Raw genomic sequence first — 15,827 nt, 5'->3', positions numbered from 1 at the left:
TAAAACCCATCATCTATTTTTCTTTCCACACCAGGCTTCCCCCATTGAGCACCAAAACTGTTTCAAAATACAAACTGAAGAAACGTATAATATTTTATTTCCTGCTTTAAAAGTGTTACTTAGCCACCCCACAAAAATCTTTAGAATGAATTAGTCTGAAACTTTTGATACTCTGGGTACAAAGCTTCTTCTAACAAAGAAAACGTTTGAAGTTTAAGTCTCCTTAATGGCAGTGGCAACTAAGTTGCCAAAGAATGTGACACTATCTCAGATACTAGATGCAAGATTAGACACACTTCAGGGGACTTCCCTGGTGGCACAGTGGATAAGACTCCGCACTCCCAATGCAGGGGGCCCAGGCTGGATCCCTGGTCAGGGAACTAGATCCCACATGCATGCCACAACTAAGGAGTCCACGTGCCACAACTAAGGAGCCCTGGAGCTGCAACTAAGGAGCCCACCTGCTGTAACTAAGACCTGGTGCAACCAAAATTTAAGAAAATAATAACAGACACACTTCAGAGTGAGGGAAAGGCTACCCAGACCCAGGCTGTTTGACCTCTAAGTAAGTTCAGGTATGGCCAATTCCCTACAATACTAGTTTTGAAAACACATATTTGCTCCCACACGATTGATAATTTGACATTTTGAGCATACTAAATTTCAAGTTTGCTTCTGTGGGATTTGTCCACCAGAAATACTAGATGAACACAGAAACCTGCACCCAGCTGAAACGAGCTGCATAGGCACGCACAACACAGACACACACCTCAAACATCAAAACTCCCTCAGTTCACCTTGTGGGTTATGAGGTGTTACAACTTTCTCTCAGATTTAAGATAACTTTCTTTCCATCACTTCATAATAATTCACCAGCTGCAATCCTTCTGACACCTACCTCTACAAGCAAACTTCAGGTCTTTTCCAAGGTAAAAGGCAGTATTTACATTATAGTATTTCCATATTGGTTAGCCATTTTACATATGTAAAACTGTGCTATCATTTCTATTAGGTTCTTACCTTGGTTCCTAATTTGGCATCAATGAAGTTTTTAAGTGTTGTGCCGACTCCATTTTCCCCACAAGCCCTGTGGGTTTTATTACTTGATTTTGCATAGTGCACTGACTTTTACGAACCCGTATGTTCTGATATAGCACAACTGACTGCATATAAAGCAATTAGAAATATATTTTAGACAATGTAATCATAAGTATTGCCTATACTTATTACAATTTCCTCAAAGGAGTAATGCAAGGTTTATATCAGCTAATGTGGAAAAAAAGCCTGACATAGAATCTGGCTCAAAATAGACGATCAATAAACGTCAATTTACTTCATTTCCCTCTTCTTAAAGATTCTGACTCAGTTCCCAAGCACTGATAACCAAAGGTGATCTTGTAATCTTCAATGAGATCTCTCTGAAAAAAAGGGTACCATATATGAAGTGAAAGCCATTAACATAAGGGGAAACATTTTTTCTCTTAAATCAGAACCACCACCATGTGTGGAAGTACACAACCAGCCTGGAGGGGTTTTTTTCCCCCAGGTCTATATTCTTTTTTTTTAAACACATGGGCATACTTTTTTTTTTTTTGGCTGCGCTCATGCTTTCTCTAGTTGTGGTGCGTGGGTTTCTCATTGTGGTGGCTTCTCTTGTTGCGGAGCATGGGCTCTAGGAACGTGGGCTTCAGTAGTTGTGGCACGTGGGCTCAGTAGTTGTGGCTCGCAGGCTCTAGAGCGCAGGCTCAGTAGTTGTGGCTCACGGGCTTAGCTGCTCCGCAGCATGTGGGATCTTCCCAGACCAGGGATCGAAACCGTGTTCCCTGCATGGGCAGGCGGACTCTTAACCACTGCGCCACCAGGGAAGTCCCTTAGGTCTATATTCTTAAAAGCAAACTTTCATCTCTCATTTTATACACAATCAGATAAAACAACTCTTACAGATTACACAGAGAAATGCTTATATAATCTCCTCTATAAAAAAAAAACAAACAATCTTTAAGATTAAAATTATCACTGAGGGCTTCCCTGGTGGAGCAGTGGTTGAGAGTCCGCCTGCCGATGCAGGGGACACGGGTTCGTGCCCCCGTCCGGGAAGATCCCACATGCCGCGGAGCGGCTAGGCCAGTGAGCCATGGCCACTGAGCCTGCGCGTCCGGAGCCTGTGCTCCACAACGGGAGAGGCCACAACAGTGAGAGGCCTGCGTACCGCAAAAAAAAAAAAAAAAAATATATATATATATATATATATATATATATATATATATATATATATATATATATATCATTGGCTTCAAATAAGATTATAATTTCCCCAGTAGGTTTTAGTAGAAATTTCAAATGATCTCAATTGAAAATGTGTTCCTATTATACTTACCAAAGAAAATCTCAGTGGAATAGAGCATATCAGGTAATAAAAACATTAACCTCTCCATCATTTATTTCTATATCGTAATTTATATTTCACTTTTAAATAGACAAAAAGATTGCTTTTATTAAATTAAAATTTTATGGAATTATTTTAGTTCCAAATTAAGTAGTAAAAATACAATTCATATCTTACCTAAAGGGGAAAAACCACATGCAACAAGTTAAACTAGTTTTTTTTTAAGTTACAACTTCAATACAAGTTTGTACAGCGTGCATCGTAAAACAGCTTAAATGTAAATGTACAGCCGACATTCCAGGGAAATTCCCAGAAGTCAAGAATACAGACACAGGACTTCCCTGGTGACGCAGTGGTTAAGAATCCGCCTGCCCATGCAGGGGACATGGGTTCGAGCCCTGGTCCGGGAAGATCCCACATGCCATGGAGCAACCAAGCCCGTGGTCCACAACTACCGAGCCTGCGCTCTAGAGGCTGCAAGCCACAACTACTGAGCCCGCGTGCCATTACTATTAAAGCCTGTGCACCTACAGCCCGTGCTCCGCAACAAGAGAAGCCCACGCACCGCAATGAAGAGTAGCCCCTGCTCGTCGCAACTAGAGAAAGCCCCCGTGCAGCAATGAAGACCCAATGCAGCCAAAAATAAATAAATAAAATTAATTAATTAAGGGAAAAAAAATACAGTCACAGCAAAAATTGCCTCCCCTCCACATCCTAATATATATACTAACAACCATCACTCTTTTAAATCTTTTCACTTGTTCTTCTTACCATCAGCACTGGCAACTGACATTATTTCTAAAACCGTTTTTCACTAAGAATCTTAAGTTTTTCTCTCTTCAGTAGGGCTACTGCCTACAAATAGAGACCAAAGTTGTATTTAGATGTGGATGCTGAGGGTTGGCTACAGTCACTGATTAGTTAAGTGGCTTGCTCTGCAACACCAGCTTCCCAGCACACCTTTCCCAAATTCCAAGAATTCAATTTGATTTTTAAATTTTCTAAAAAACACTCACAAAGCGACTCTAAATTACAAATGTTCTCCCTTCTAACATGTTATATTCCTGTCTCATAATATCATATACACTGGTCCTCACCCCTGACTTTGTGTCAGATCAGTTTTAGAGCTGTATGAAACTACAGATGACTGAGCTTTACTACCTGATACAACAGGCTCCTCATGACAAACAGCCTCGTTTAATCCAGATACCATTTCTCCTCCAATGCTAACACAACCAAAAAAGAAACAATAAAAATTTCCTCTTATGCTTCTGTGATGGGAAAAAGACCATGTAAACAAACCTAATACCATGATTCATTAATAAATGAAACTTCCAAGGTCTCACCGGGTAATACAGGTTCTGCCTGATACCCTACAATTACCTCATATAACAATGTATTCTACAATGCCAAGGCCCAGCTTAACTAACTCCCTTCTCCAAAAGTCTTTATGTAAGCACAAAATCCAAAGATTACAATTTCTCTCTCCTGCCCTATAGTCACTGTCTTAACACTGATTTTATGCAAAAATATTTCTTGAATACGTATCATGGCACGTTATTCTAACTAATGGGGGTATAGCAATTAACAGAACAAAATCCCTATCGTCATAAAACCTACGTTTTAATTATGGTAGACATGTGATAAATTACTTGTATACGTATGTCAGATGATGATAAGTGATGAGAAAAATAAAGCAAGGAAGAAAATAAGAAGGTTGAGCTGAAGAGGACTTCTGGTCAAGGAAGACCTCAATATAACATTTAGAGGACATCTGAGCAGAATTCTAAAAGAAATAAGAGAAGAAATGAACTATGCACTTATCTGGGGGAGAAAATTCTGAACAAACAGTCCTTCGCATATGATCCCTTCTATAACCTAGCTTTTTAAGTCCAAAAGCACTTTTTTGAACAAAGAAAATATATTTGAATCACTGCTCTCTAAGAAATGCATTATCAGAAGCAGAAATACTAAAGGAAATTAGAATGCACACTAAACAAAGAGATCCCTTCTGTTAAAGCTGGTTGGCCAGTAGCTTTCCTGTCCACCAATCATACAGGGCACCATGTCTGCCTCTGTGGAAACTGCTTTTAACCAGTCTTCAAAGTAATACTTGGGATGGCAACTCTATACCATCAAATAACTTAGTTTGTGTAATCCCCAAGAATGGCCAAGACTGCAAGGCTTTGAAATACTCGCATAAGCAAACGTTAAATTCAGTTCCCTATTAGCTTCTGTCTGCTTCTCTGCACATATCATGTTGTCTATTACAAGTGAAAACTAAACTGTAGTCATTCATTTTTTTTTACCAGAATATTCTATTCTAGAAATAATCTGCACAAACAAGTATTTTAATCTACTTTTAACCTAAAAGAATCATGTCTTGAACATTTCAGGTTTCTAACACAATAAAGCATTTAAAAATACATATCCTTTGTCAATTTATATAAAAACATATACTTCTGTGTTCGTTCATACTATATCCATTCCAGAAAGGATTTAGGATAGAAATCTAAAAGAAAACAAACAAATCAGTGAATTTGCCACATTATCAGATTTTTATTCTCATAAGATTCTTTACAGACTTTTAAAAAAAGTATTTTGTGAGTTTCATAAGAATGTAGTGTATTTACATTATATCAAAATTGCATTTTGTTTTCTAATTCACTTCTTTTTTTAATGAAGATTTTTTTTGATGTGGACCTTTTTTTTTTTAAAGTCTTTGAATGTGCTACAACACTGCCTCTGCTTTATGCCTTTGCTTCCTGGCCGCGAGGCCTGTGGGATCCTAGCACCCCTGACTAGGGATCGAACCCACACCCCCTGCACCGGAAGGCGAAGTCTCAACCTCTGGACTGCCAGGGAAGTCCCTCTAATTCATTTTTAAACAAATTTATTCTAGTTCAAACATTTATTACCTACTGTATACAGAAGAAAGGGGACTTCGGAGCAGGTAAAACTTTGTTTCCATTTTTTATTTTTTCTTTGTTATATTCTAAACACATGCAGTATGGGTAAAAGTATATTAAGACCAATTTCAAGGTCACTTTCCTTACTCAGCTGCAAAACTATTATTGTCACATAGAAACTAAAGTCAGCTGACCTTCCTATGCACATATGGAAATCTACTTGTTAACAATTCCTAATTTTAACTTCATCTGCAACTAAGTCCAACCTAAGTATCATTAACTGTAGAAACAGTACTTTTTCCAAAAGCAATAAATAACATGAAATAATTTACCTACAATATTTGTAGGTATCTACAATATGCGTAGCCACCTAACAATTACTACAACTCCTTTTACCTAACAAAGAACTAGGCAGGTGTGGTGTAAGTGCCGTGAAAAAAAAAGTTTCAGGACTTCCCTGGTGGTGCAGTGGTTAAGAACCCGTCTGCCAATGCAGGGGACACGGGTTCGAGCCCTGATCCGGGAAGATCCCACATGCCGCGGAGCAACTAAGCCCATACGCCACAACTACTGAGCCTGCGCTCTAGAGCCCGTGAGCCACAACTACCGAGCCCTCGTGCCACAACTACTGAAGCCCGCACGCCTAGAGCCCGTGCTCCGCAACAAGAGAAGCCACCGCAATGAGAAGCCCGCGCACCGAATCGAAGAGCAGCCCCCCGCCCTCTGCAACTAGAGAAAGCCCGCGTGCAGCAACGAAGACCCAACGCAGCCGAAAAAAAGTTGCATTCCTGACCCTTACACTAGCTGTTAGCCTTAATCTCAGGGTATTCCTTAATCTTGAGACATCTTGAGACTAAATTAAATTAATTAAAATTAAGAATTCAATTTCTCAATCACACTAGCCATATTTCAAGTGTACAAGAGCCACATGTGGCTAATGGCTATCATAATGGAGAGAACAACTACTCCTTTAAAAGTTGTAGAAGTAAATAAATTGCTGTGGTAAAAAGGTGCTATAGTCCTACCTACACTCCAATTAGTCTTGAAACCAAAAAAAATGGCAATAAGGACTTCAAAGTAACTAAGAGTTAACACCGTATTGGATGCAACTTTCCTATATGTTTCCACACGAACTGACTAAATCTGTAGGCATACGGATATTTTTGTAAAATCAAAGTTAGTTCAGCATGGGTTACTTTCCTTTCTCTAGAAAACCCGGATCCTCAGAGCTGTTATACTTTTCAAACAAATGAAATACATTTAAATTACAAGAGTAAAGAACTAACACTTTCGTACACACACTCCAAATTTTAAGTCTTAAGTCTGGGAAATGCAGTTAATCCTTTCATAAAGAAGTGTCTGCACGAAAGCGGCAACCCACACACTAGATGCCAAACAAAAAACGTGCTACAAAGTATTAATTATAGCACCAAAGCTACAAGGCAGATGTTACAGTGTAAACAGCCCCTCCAAACATCATCGCGTTTACGGTTATTAAAAAAAAAAAAATGCAAACGGCAAACGTGAAATGCAGGGAATTATCGAGCCTGAGCTAGCGTCAAAAAGATCCATTTCACAAGTCCTTATATTCTCTTTTCTCTGCTAATCACTTCTTGCGTCAGTGTTAACACACTTCGGTCTACAAGAAAATCTGTGTCCAGAACTTCTCCGCTGAAAGCTCTTAACTTTCTACTTCCTACTGGACCGCCCCCTCGCAATGGGCCCCACCTCCCAAGGAGGGTGATGTTTCCCGCTCGGAAGCTAAGAAATAAATGTCTCTCCCCTACTCCTGAAAGGAGGTAAAGAGGCCGAGAAGCTGCAGATCTCAGCATTCCTACTGACTCCGTCGAGGCTGTCGTTTAGAAGCTTTCCTCTCCTCTTCTGAACGCCTTTTTTCCTTCCCTCCTCCCAGGTCATTCAGTGACCCCGAGCCGGGCGGGGACAGGTGACTCCCAAGAGGAGAGGAAGAGGGAGGGACGGACGATGGAGGGAGAGCCGCGCTTGGGCAATGAATGAGCTGTGCCGCATCCGCACCACCTGTTCCTTCCAAGGGTGCCACCCCGGCCTGCCGGCAGGCTTCCCAACCACCCGGGCCACCGCTCCTACCCGTGTCGCCCGCTTCCCCGCTGAAGGCCAGGCCTCTGCCCCCTTCGCTCAGGGCGAACGAAAACCGGCCGCTTCGAAGCCAGGAGAATGGGGCCTACTCCGGAACCACGGCCTCTGGAGCGTGGGGACGGGAGGAGGAAGCCCGTGGCCCCTGGCGCGCGGGCCCAAGTGAGAACCCCGAGGAGGGGACGAGGCATTGCATTCGGCCTGCTAGGAGCACGAAGGCGGGGTCCCGGGCGGCGGTGGCCGGGTGCCCCTGGACCGTGGTTAGGGGTGACAGGCCCGTGTACCGGCTAAATCCTCCTCACTGCTGGTCCGGAGCCTCCCACTTACCAAGATCCGCTTGAAGAGCGCGTTCTCCTTGGGCGGGAGGCTCACGGCCGGCATCGTTCCGGCTCCTCCCGCTGCTCCCGCCACCGCCGGGCTCGGTCAGTCTGTTTGTCCGACCGCCGCCGCCGCCGCCGTCGTTCCCTGGCTGCTTCAGCCTTGATTGCCCCGATCCACCGCCGCCACCGGGCCTCGGGTGTCACCGCGTCGCCCAACCCAGACACCCCCTTCCCCTCGTAGTCTTTTTTCCCTTCTCACTTAACACTGCCGCCGCCTCCCCCCCCCCCCACGGGTCTCCGTCGGCGGTTCACGTGGTAACTGAACAGACCGACAGAAGGCAGCCAAAATGGCGGACGTGGAGAGCTTTCCCACCCGGGTCACACCTCCTAACACGCAGGCGCGATGACCTCCTTTCCCCACCTCCTCAGTCCTGGAGCTTGCTGGGAAACCTGGAGGCCCGCCCAGGTCCGCGCAGGCCGCGAGGGTCGCGGCAGGCCCCGCCCATCCTTTCGGTTTCTTGTCTCCGAGGCGCCGGGGAAGCGAGGGGAGAGTGGGTAACTGCGGTTCCGACCCCCTCCGCATCAAAAGTAGCGATTCCACTACTTTTTGCTAGATTGGCTTTTCATTCATTGTGTAGACTCTTCCAGTCTGTATAATCATAGTTTGAGCCTAAAGTGCTAAAATCCCCGTGTCCAAAAAGCGGTGTGTTTGATCGTGGACCAAGTGCCTAATTAAGCAGCAGCGGCGGAGGGGAAATGAAAGTTTCACCACAGTGGGGACTTGTAAATAGATCCAGAGAGGATGGGGCTTACCGGGGTCTGAAAAGCGTGAAAGAGTTAACCAAGTAAATGGGCCTGGCTGGGGCATCAGTGATTTACTTTTATTACTTTAAGAGGACCCTGGAAAGGTAGTCAGCCAGATCCGAAGTACCATGTTTGCACTGCCAAAGAAACATCTGAAGGTTAAAGTGTGTGTTTTTATTTCATCGCCGAGTTCATGCAATGCAGTGTTGAGGACTGTATGAATCACCTTGGGTTGTGAAGAATTCAAGGTCACTGACTCCCCTGGAACTGGCTTCAAGCTAGGGCTTAATACTGTGACTCCCCGTCATTAGAAATCCTTAAATCTTAGGAAGCCGAAGAGTATCTGGCAAGGATACTAGAGAACTACTGCAGTAAGCAAGGTCAGACTGATACCTAATAGAGTCTCTTCAAGCCATTTCACTAAAACTCGACAGTAAAACTATTTTAAAAGTGGCATTCTGTGGATGACCACAAATTTTCACATCGTATGAGCCGTATTTATCCTTGATTGTTTTTGATTATCTCTCTCCAGATCCTGAATTCCATCAGTAGTAGCATTCTGTGCATCATGAATCATTATACAATATATGCAGTAGCTTTGATTTTTTAATCATAGTTACACAGATGTTTTACTGTTTTCGGCTTGCTCTTTAATCCTCCATGGAAGGTGTGAGTTGAGTAAGATGTTTCCCAGTGGAAAAATCTGCGGCTAATACTTGGGTTTTCTAGCTGCTATCTTGCACGCCCTCTCCTTTTGCCTGGGGCATAAGTAAGATTTTAGAAGTCAGATCCTGGAATTTCTTCAAACTCTGTGATGTCTCTTTAAAAGTTTCATTAAGAAAATTGTATGTACAAGAAACCATTTTTGAGTTTCGAAATACGGCAAGTTTTTTAACTTTAGCTTTTAAAAAAAAAAACCTAAGAACAAATTTAGAATTCATAAAACGGCTGTTATTTACTAGTAACCTTCAAACTTCACCGCCCCCAACAGGTCTTTCAACTATCTGAACTATTAAAAAGTAGAAAAATTGTCTAACTTAAGGTGATAATTTTAGCTTAGCTACTAACTTGGGTTTCCAAATCTCTAGCTTCATATCCAAAAGTCCTTCTGGCAATATTATTTGCTATGTTTTTTCTAAATTTCTCCTGTAAATAATATTCTATTTTCACCTTGGGGGAAGAAAATTTCTGGTCTTTGAAACAAATTGTAGTTTCTACCAGAAGCTGAGTAACTGAATAGATGAGCTAGCAAGATAGTTTGGCAAATATGTTCCTTTTGGCTATGACAAATAAACAACAGTCTTTAAGACTCAGTGAATACTAGTCTGATCCAACATTTATGTGAGTTATAAACATCCTAGTTAAAATGCATTTAGAGATAGTTGGACCGCACAGTCAGTAATTTGATAGCCTGAACTCAATAAAATGTCTACTCTGATAGATACCACTATTTGACAAATAGCGATCCCATTTAACAGCTTATGCTTTGAATGACAGCTATGCAGGGAGTTAACATATCCAAGGCTAGGTGTGATGATGGTGATGGTGGTGGTGGTAGTTATTTCATTCATCTTACACCATGTGTTTGCATATCACTTTTGTGATAAATTCACCATAAATAAAGAAATAACTTTGCAAACTTTAATTCTACAAAAGGGGTACATAGAGTGAAATTCCTCCATCTTCATATATGTAAGAGGTTCTCTATTGACACTTCTACATCTTTACATATTTACATTTTCTAGAAACAAACATAAAAGAAATCTATGTATTTGCCACCCAGATTTACAAAACGTTAACGTTTTGTGATTGCTTTTTTTTTTTAATAAAAACTTTCAGATACAGCTATCCCTCTCCAGATTTGAATTTGATGTATAGTATTCTCATGCTTCATAAATCAGTAAACATGCAGGAAGCACTTTTACCTTTTATACTGTTTTCAACTCTGGCTTTACTTTAACCCTTCCCCGGGAGATGTGAGTTGAGTAAGATGTTTCCCAGTGGAAAAATCTGGGACTAAAAATTTGATTTTCCAGCAACATGGATGGACATGGAGATTATCATACTAAGTGAAATAAGTCAGACAGAGAAAGACAAATATCATATGATATGCCTTATATGCGGAATATTTTTAAAAATTATACAAATGAACTTACTTACAAAACAGAAACAGACTCACAGATTTAGAGAACGAACTTAACTACGGTTACCAGGGAGGAAGGGTGGGGGGCAGGGATAGACTGGAAATTTGGGATTGACATGTACACACCGCTATATTTAAAATAGATAACCAGGGCTTCCCTGGTGGCACAGTGGTTAAGAATCTGCCTGCCTATGCAGGGAACACGGGTTTGAGCCCTGGTCGGGGAAGATCCCACATGCCGCGGAGCAACTAAGCCCGTGAGCCACAACTACTGAAGCCTGCATGCCTGGAGTCCGTGCTCTGCAACAAGAGAAGCCACCGCAATGAGAAGCCCGCGCACCACAATGAAGAGTAGCCCCCGCTCGCCGCAGCTAGAGAAAGCCCGCGCGCAGCAAGGAAGATCCAGCGCAGCCAAAAATAAATAAATAAAATAAGTAAATTAATTTTTTAAAAAATAAATAAATAAAATAAAATAGATAACCAACAAGGACCTACTGTATAGCACAGGGAACTCATCTAAATATTCTGTAACAACCTAAATGGGAAAAGAATTTGAAAAAGAATAGATACATGTATATGTAAAAATAAAATAAAAATTTGATTTTCTAGCTGCTAACTAGAAAGGGGGAACCCTCTGCCTGGGTCATTAATAAGGTGTTAGCATTCAGTTTCTGGGGATGCTTAAATGAATGTCACGTAGCAACTTCTACCAAAATATCACAGCTATTAGCTCCTGGCTACAATTGCTTCATCAGGATTCTTCTCAAGATGGAGTTTCACCTACAGCTGCCTACTCCAAGTGTAGGGTTCCATCAGCTCTAACATGCTGAGAGAAATGTGCTTATACTTCATCACTTTCCCAAAATATACACTGGTAAAAGGATACAGGGGGCAAAAGAACAAAACAGGCTTTTCCAATAGCAGTAGTGAAATTTAGTAATTTGCCTAATGGTTTTGTATGCTCTGACTAAATGTGGCTTCTGTTCCACTTGTTGGATTCTAGCAAAAGCTGTGTCAGGATAAACTTCCAAGGGATGGGGTAGAAAGGATATACTACTGACAGGTTGCTGAGTGGACAAGAAGCCAAGAAATTGAGAACCAACAACTGACTCAGCATGTTAGTTGTGTGGTTTGTTTTCTTGAGCATGAGTCCAGGAGGCTCAAACTAGGTTACAAACTATAAAGTGACTCACAGTTTAGCAATCTATGTAGCCATCAGTTGCATGTAAAAATGAGCCAGAAAACATAGAACGATTATTTTACTGTTTTGGTCAATAATTTTTGGTTAACAATTTTTTTCAATAACATTGCTAAGGAAAGTATAGAAAGAAAAAGAGATTTGCTAACATTTATTTTGCCCTTAAAATGAACCCAAATGACATTAGGCTTAAAACTAATTAAAATATGTAAAAATATACATATTTTTACATGGCCTTTAGACCTCAGTTTGAATCGAGAATTAAATGCACAAAAAATCTGGTTCAATTGTGAAAAATAAAACCTATTGGTCAGTACAATAGGTATCAAAGAGATAGGCAAAAGCAAGTTGTTTAAAACCACCAGACACACTCTAAGCTTCCCAACGACCCTATAGCGTAGGTGTTTTGTTCCAGATATAAGACTGAGGCATGGAGAGGTTAAGTAATTTGCCTAAAAATCATATAGCTAAAAAGAGGTGAGCACGAATGGCGCTTTGAACTTGGCACTTTGAGCCTGCTCTTCTGCTTATGGCCTCAGGGGACTGTTTAAACCTGTTGGGTGGGCTAAGTCCGAGTCCCAACTTCCCCAGCTGTGTGGTCTTGAACTGGTCGGGGCACTTCTGAAATACTAGGATTCTCTTTTCCTCACAGGGTTGTGAGGCTTTACTGTGCTAGTGCGTATAAACAGACTTTGGGAACTGTTAAGAGGTCGTTTCAAATATGAGGTATATATAATATGTCACCTTGGAGGAAGAGCTTGTCTTTTGAGCTTCGTCTATAAATTGAGAATGATAATCACGGCGTGTCCTGCGGCCGTTGTGAAAGTGAAATGATAGTGCATGTAAATCAAATGATGCATTAAGGCACAGTGCCTGAAACACCGAATTCGATCAAAATGCTACTATTCAACCCCCTTCACTTGCAGTTTCCCGGCTTACACAGGAAGATTTTGGTAACTCTCTTTGTAAGTGTCCCTGGGGTGGGGGTCTGAAATAAACTCTGCGAGGACAGAGACGCGGCTAAACTACCTTTTATTTTCCCCCTTGTAATCACCTCCTTCGTAATCCCACTGTGCAGATTGAGGGCTGAGACCAGACGAGCTGGAGTACCAGGCGGTAACTCCAATTCTTGGGGTTAGCGCCCGCACGCGGCGCGGCCGCAGAGCCCGCGGTTCCGCGCCTCCGCCCGCCAGGGGGCGCTTGGCCGGACGCCGACCCCCGAGAGCGGCGGGGCTGGAGGAGGCGGAGCCCAACCCGGCAAGATGGCGCTGTCCGCGTTGTTGCGCCCTTTCTGCAAGCTGCTGGCCCCGGCCAGGCTCCCGAGCGGCTGTAAGTGTCCCTCCTCGAGCAGGCCGCCCCGACCCTCCAGGCTGCGGCTCCCAGGGCGAACCCAGCCCCGCAGGGGCAGGAGGCGGCTGCGCCCCGGGCTTGTCCGGCAGTGACCTTCGCCGGCCAGTCTCCCGGAGCCCACGCCTGCCTCCACCCCCGGCTCCCCGTCAGCCGCCGCCCACCCTCCTCCCAGTGCCGTCCGACCCCTCGGGGTCTCGGCGAATGGACTTTGAGTCCCTCCTCCTGCAGACGCGGGAGAAGGAGACCCTCCCGGGGGCGCTTCTATCCGCCCACCCCCGAGACGTCGGAGGGTCGCCAAAGCCCGGTCTGGCCCTGCTGGTGGCCCAGGGCGAGTTACTAGGCCTCTCTGTGGCTGCTTAAATGAGGAAGTAGAAGGGGGAATTAAAAGCGACAATACGCATGTAAATGTCAGGTTTATCCCTACAGGGTGATAAGTTATAGATTTAGAGACCCTTTCTGTCCCCTTTCAGCTTCAGCGCGGTCAAAGTTCTACATTCGGGAACCGCCACAAGGCAGACCTGACTGGCTGAAGGTTGGACTGACCTTGGGCACCTCCGTTTTCTTGTGGATCTATGTAAGTATATACTCCCTTAAATCGTGCTACTCCAGCACGCTGGAGAGGACAAGTACCGGTGTGAGGTTGAGTGTTGCGCAGCAAATCTCCCATACCATAGGTTATTTATGTAACTGCTAATAATCTATTTCTCCAAGGACTAAAAAATATTAAGGTTTCGGAGGCATCGAGAAAGTATAATGAGGCTGAAATTTCTGTCATTGTTCCTTCGCCTGGTTTTGTCGTGAATGGCAGTTTTACTACATATTATCCTTTAGTTTATTTCTTAATAAAGATGGAGGCAGGTTGGGGTTTTATGAAGGCACTTTTTTCAGATGCCATAGGGACAGATCGTAAATGAACAAGCTATACAAATTAAATCCCATTGGACTTATAAGATTTTAACAATTTTTGTGTAAATACATTGTTGGAAATTGTACCTAGTGTGTAGCAGCCTTTTTCTTTCTTTCTTTCTTTTTTGTCTTTGTTTACAGTATGCCAAATGCTTTACCTGTAAAAACTTGTTTAATTTTTTCAACAACACTATGTGGTAGTACTATTATTGTTGACCTTTTACGGATGTAGGAAACACTTGGAGAAATTAATTTGCCAAACCAAGTTCTCCCTGACTTCAGAGCTATACTGTAGACCACTGTGAAATACTGTCTCTCCATAGATAAAATTTTTTAAAGTATCTGTGCTACATTAGTATTTAAATGTTTTGTTTAGGAATTTTCCTCCACTGCCGCCTACCTCCAGCTCTTAGATCTCTTATTTGGGATTTTTTTCATTAAAGTAGTTCAGCTCTTTGACATGGAAAGGCGGAAGAGAAGTTGAAAGTTACTTACAACTTAGTAACTAATCCTTTCAAAATAATGTTTGTTATAATGTAACTTTATACGTTCTTAAAGTTTTCCTAAAAAGAAACTTGTTGCTGAGAGCTCTGATTGATATTGGATCTTTGCAACACATGTCACCCTGTATCAGCCATGGTTCTAGTTGCATATTCTGTCAGACAGTGGTTCTGAGAAAGTGGCTGTCCTCCGTGACATCCAATTAATACATACATAGTTGGGGGATGTGGGTTGGTCGTTCACTCACAGTTTCATACTTCTGAGGTTAGAAGTATAGTACACATCCACCGACCCCATCTAATAACCAGGTTCTGCTCTGTCCTGTTGCTTTAGCCCCTCTGTGGGAAGGCTCTCCATTCCATTAATTACCCACTGAGTGAAGTAACTTATTTGCAGAAGTTGGATTTAAACTTTTAAGGGTTGCCTTCTCAAATTTATAGTATGTCAGATTATGGTGAACAAGTACATATCATTCATAGCTTTTGGACTTTTGTATCCCTTAGCCTTTTATTTCTAACTAGAATAGTTGTAATTCTTTTAATCTATCCTTCTTTCTCTTGCAAAATATAAATATCATTAGTTGATCTTCTCCTTCTCGTCTTTAAGTTGCCAGGAAGATTGCATTTCTGATTTTAACTCTTACCTGCTTCCAGCTCATAAAACAACATAATGAAGATGTTTTAGAGTATGAAAGAAGAAATGGGTTGGAATAAACTTTTGAAATACCGATACAGTAAGTATGTGATTTTCTGGGATTGAATAGACTGTACAAGTTAATTTGACCTCTTTTTAAATAATGTGTTTTGACTTTTTTCATTAGGTTTATACTTTTCAGCACCTATATTCCTGTCTGTGACAAATTGATGAATTTTTAATACCTTGGCTCAAGGATCTCTTAGTATAATCATTTTTAATCATTACACTTTGACTGTGTTCAAAGGAAGTTCTGCTGAAGAATGAAACCAAAATCGTATTTCCTTAAATCTAATAGTGCTGTACACAGTGCCTTCCTAGCACTTAGGACAAGTTATCATTGTTTGTGTGTGTATTTCTTAATACCTGTTTGTCATATACCACACTTGAGTGTAAACTTCCATGAGAACAGGGCATTCAATTGTTAAACTTCTTACTGCATGACGATTTTATTACAATTGTCATTACAACTAACACCCAGTTGGACAATTCCTGATAAAACCTA

The 15,827-nt window shown here is 42.1% G+C and overlaps 2 protein-coding genes across 3 annotated transcripts in view; one reads left to right on the top strand and one right to left on the bottom strand.

Moving 5' to 3' along the window:
- The window catches only part of NAA15 (N-alpha-acetyltransferase 15, NatA auxiliary subunit), a 76,897-nt gene extending 68,788 nt beyond the window's left edge, over positions 1-8,109 (bottom strand). The window contains exon 1 of one of the 2 annotated variants that reach the window (XR_010655913.1): positions 7,735-8,092. Coding sequence is in view for 1 of the 2 variants with exons in the window: in XM_065877334.1 (XP_065733406.1) it covers positions 7,735-7,788 (54 nt within the window). In the remaining variant the exon portion in view is untranslated. Of the gene's footprint in view, positions 1-7,734 lie in introns of both variants that reach the window. The other variant, XM_065877334.1, reaches the window with a different exon arrangement.
- A 5,025-nt stretch (positions 8,110-13,134) lies between these two features.
- Positions 13,135-15,342, top strand: NDUFC1 (NADH:ubiquinone oxidoreductase subunit C1). Its single transcript, XM_065878172.1, has 3 exons — positions 13,135-13,201; positions 13,693-13,796; positions 15,283-15,342. Exons 1-3 carry the CDS (start codon positions 13,135-13,137, stop codon positions 15,340-15,342), a joined length of 231 nt encoding a protein of 76 aa, XP_065734244.1.
- Positions 15,343-15,827: the final 485 nt, after the last annotated feature.

Source organism: Phocoena phocoena, chromosome 5 (genome assembly GCF_963924675.1).
Source record: "Phocoena phocoena chromosome 5, mPhoPho1.1, whole genome shotgun sequence".
In the NCBI taxonomy this organism is placed as follows: domain Eukaryota; kingdom Metazoa; phylum Chordata; class Mammalia; order Artiodactyla; family Phocoenidae; genus Phocoena; species Phocoena phocoena.
The sequence above is the reverse complement of the archived record's forward strand: the minus strand, read 5'-3'. Positions and strand labels throughout refer to the sequence as shown.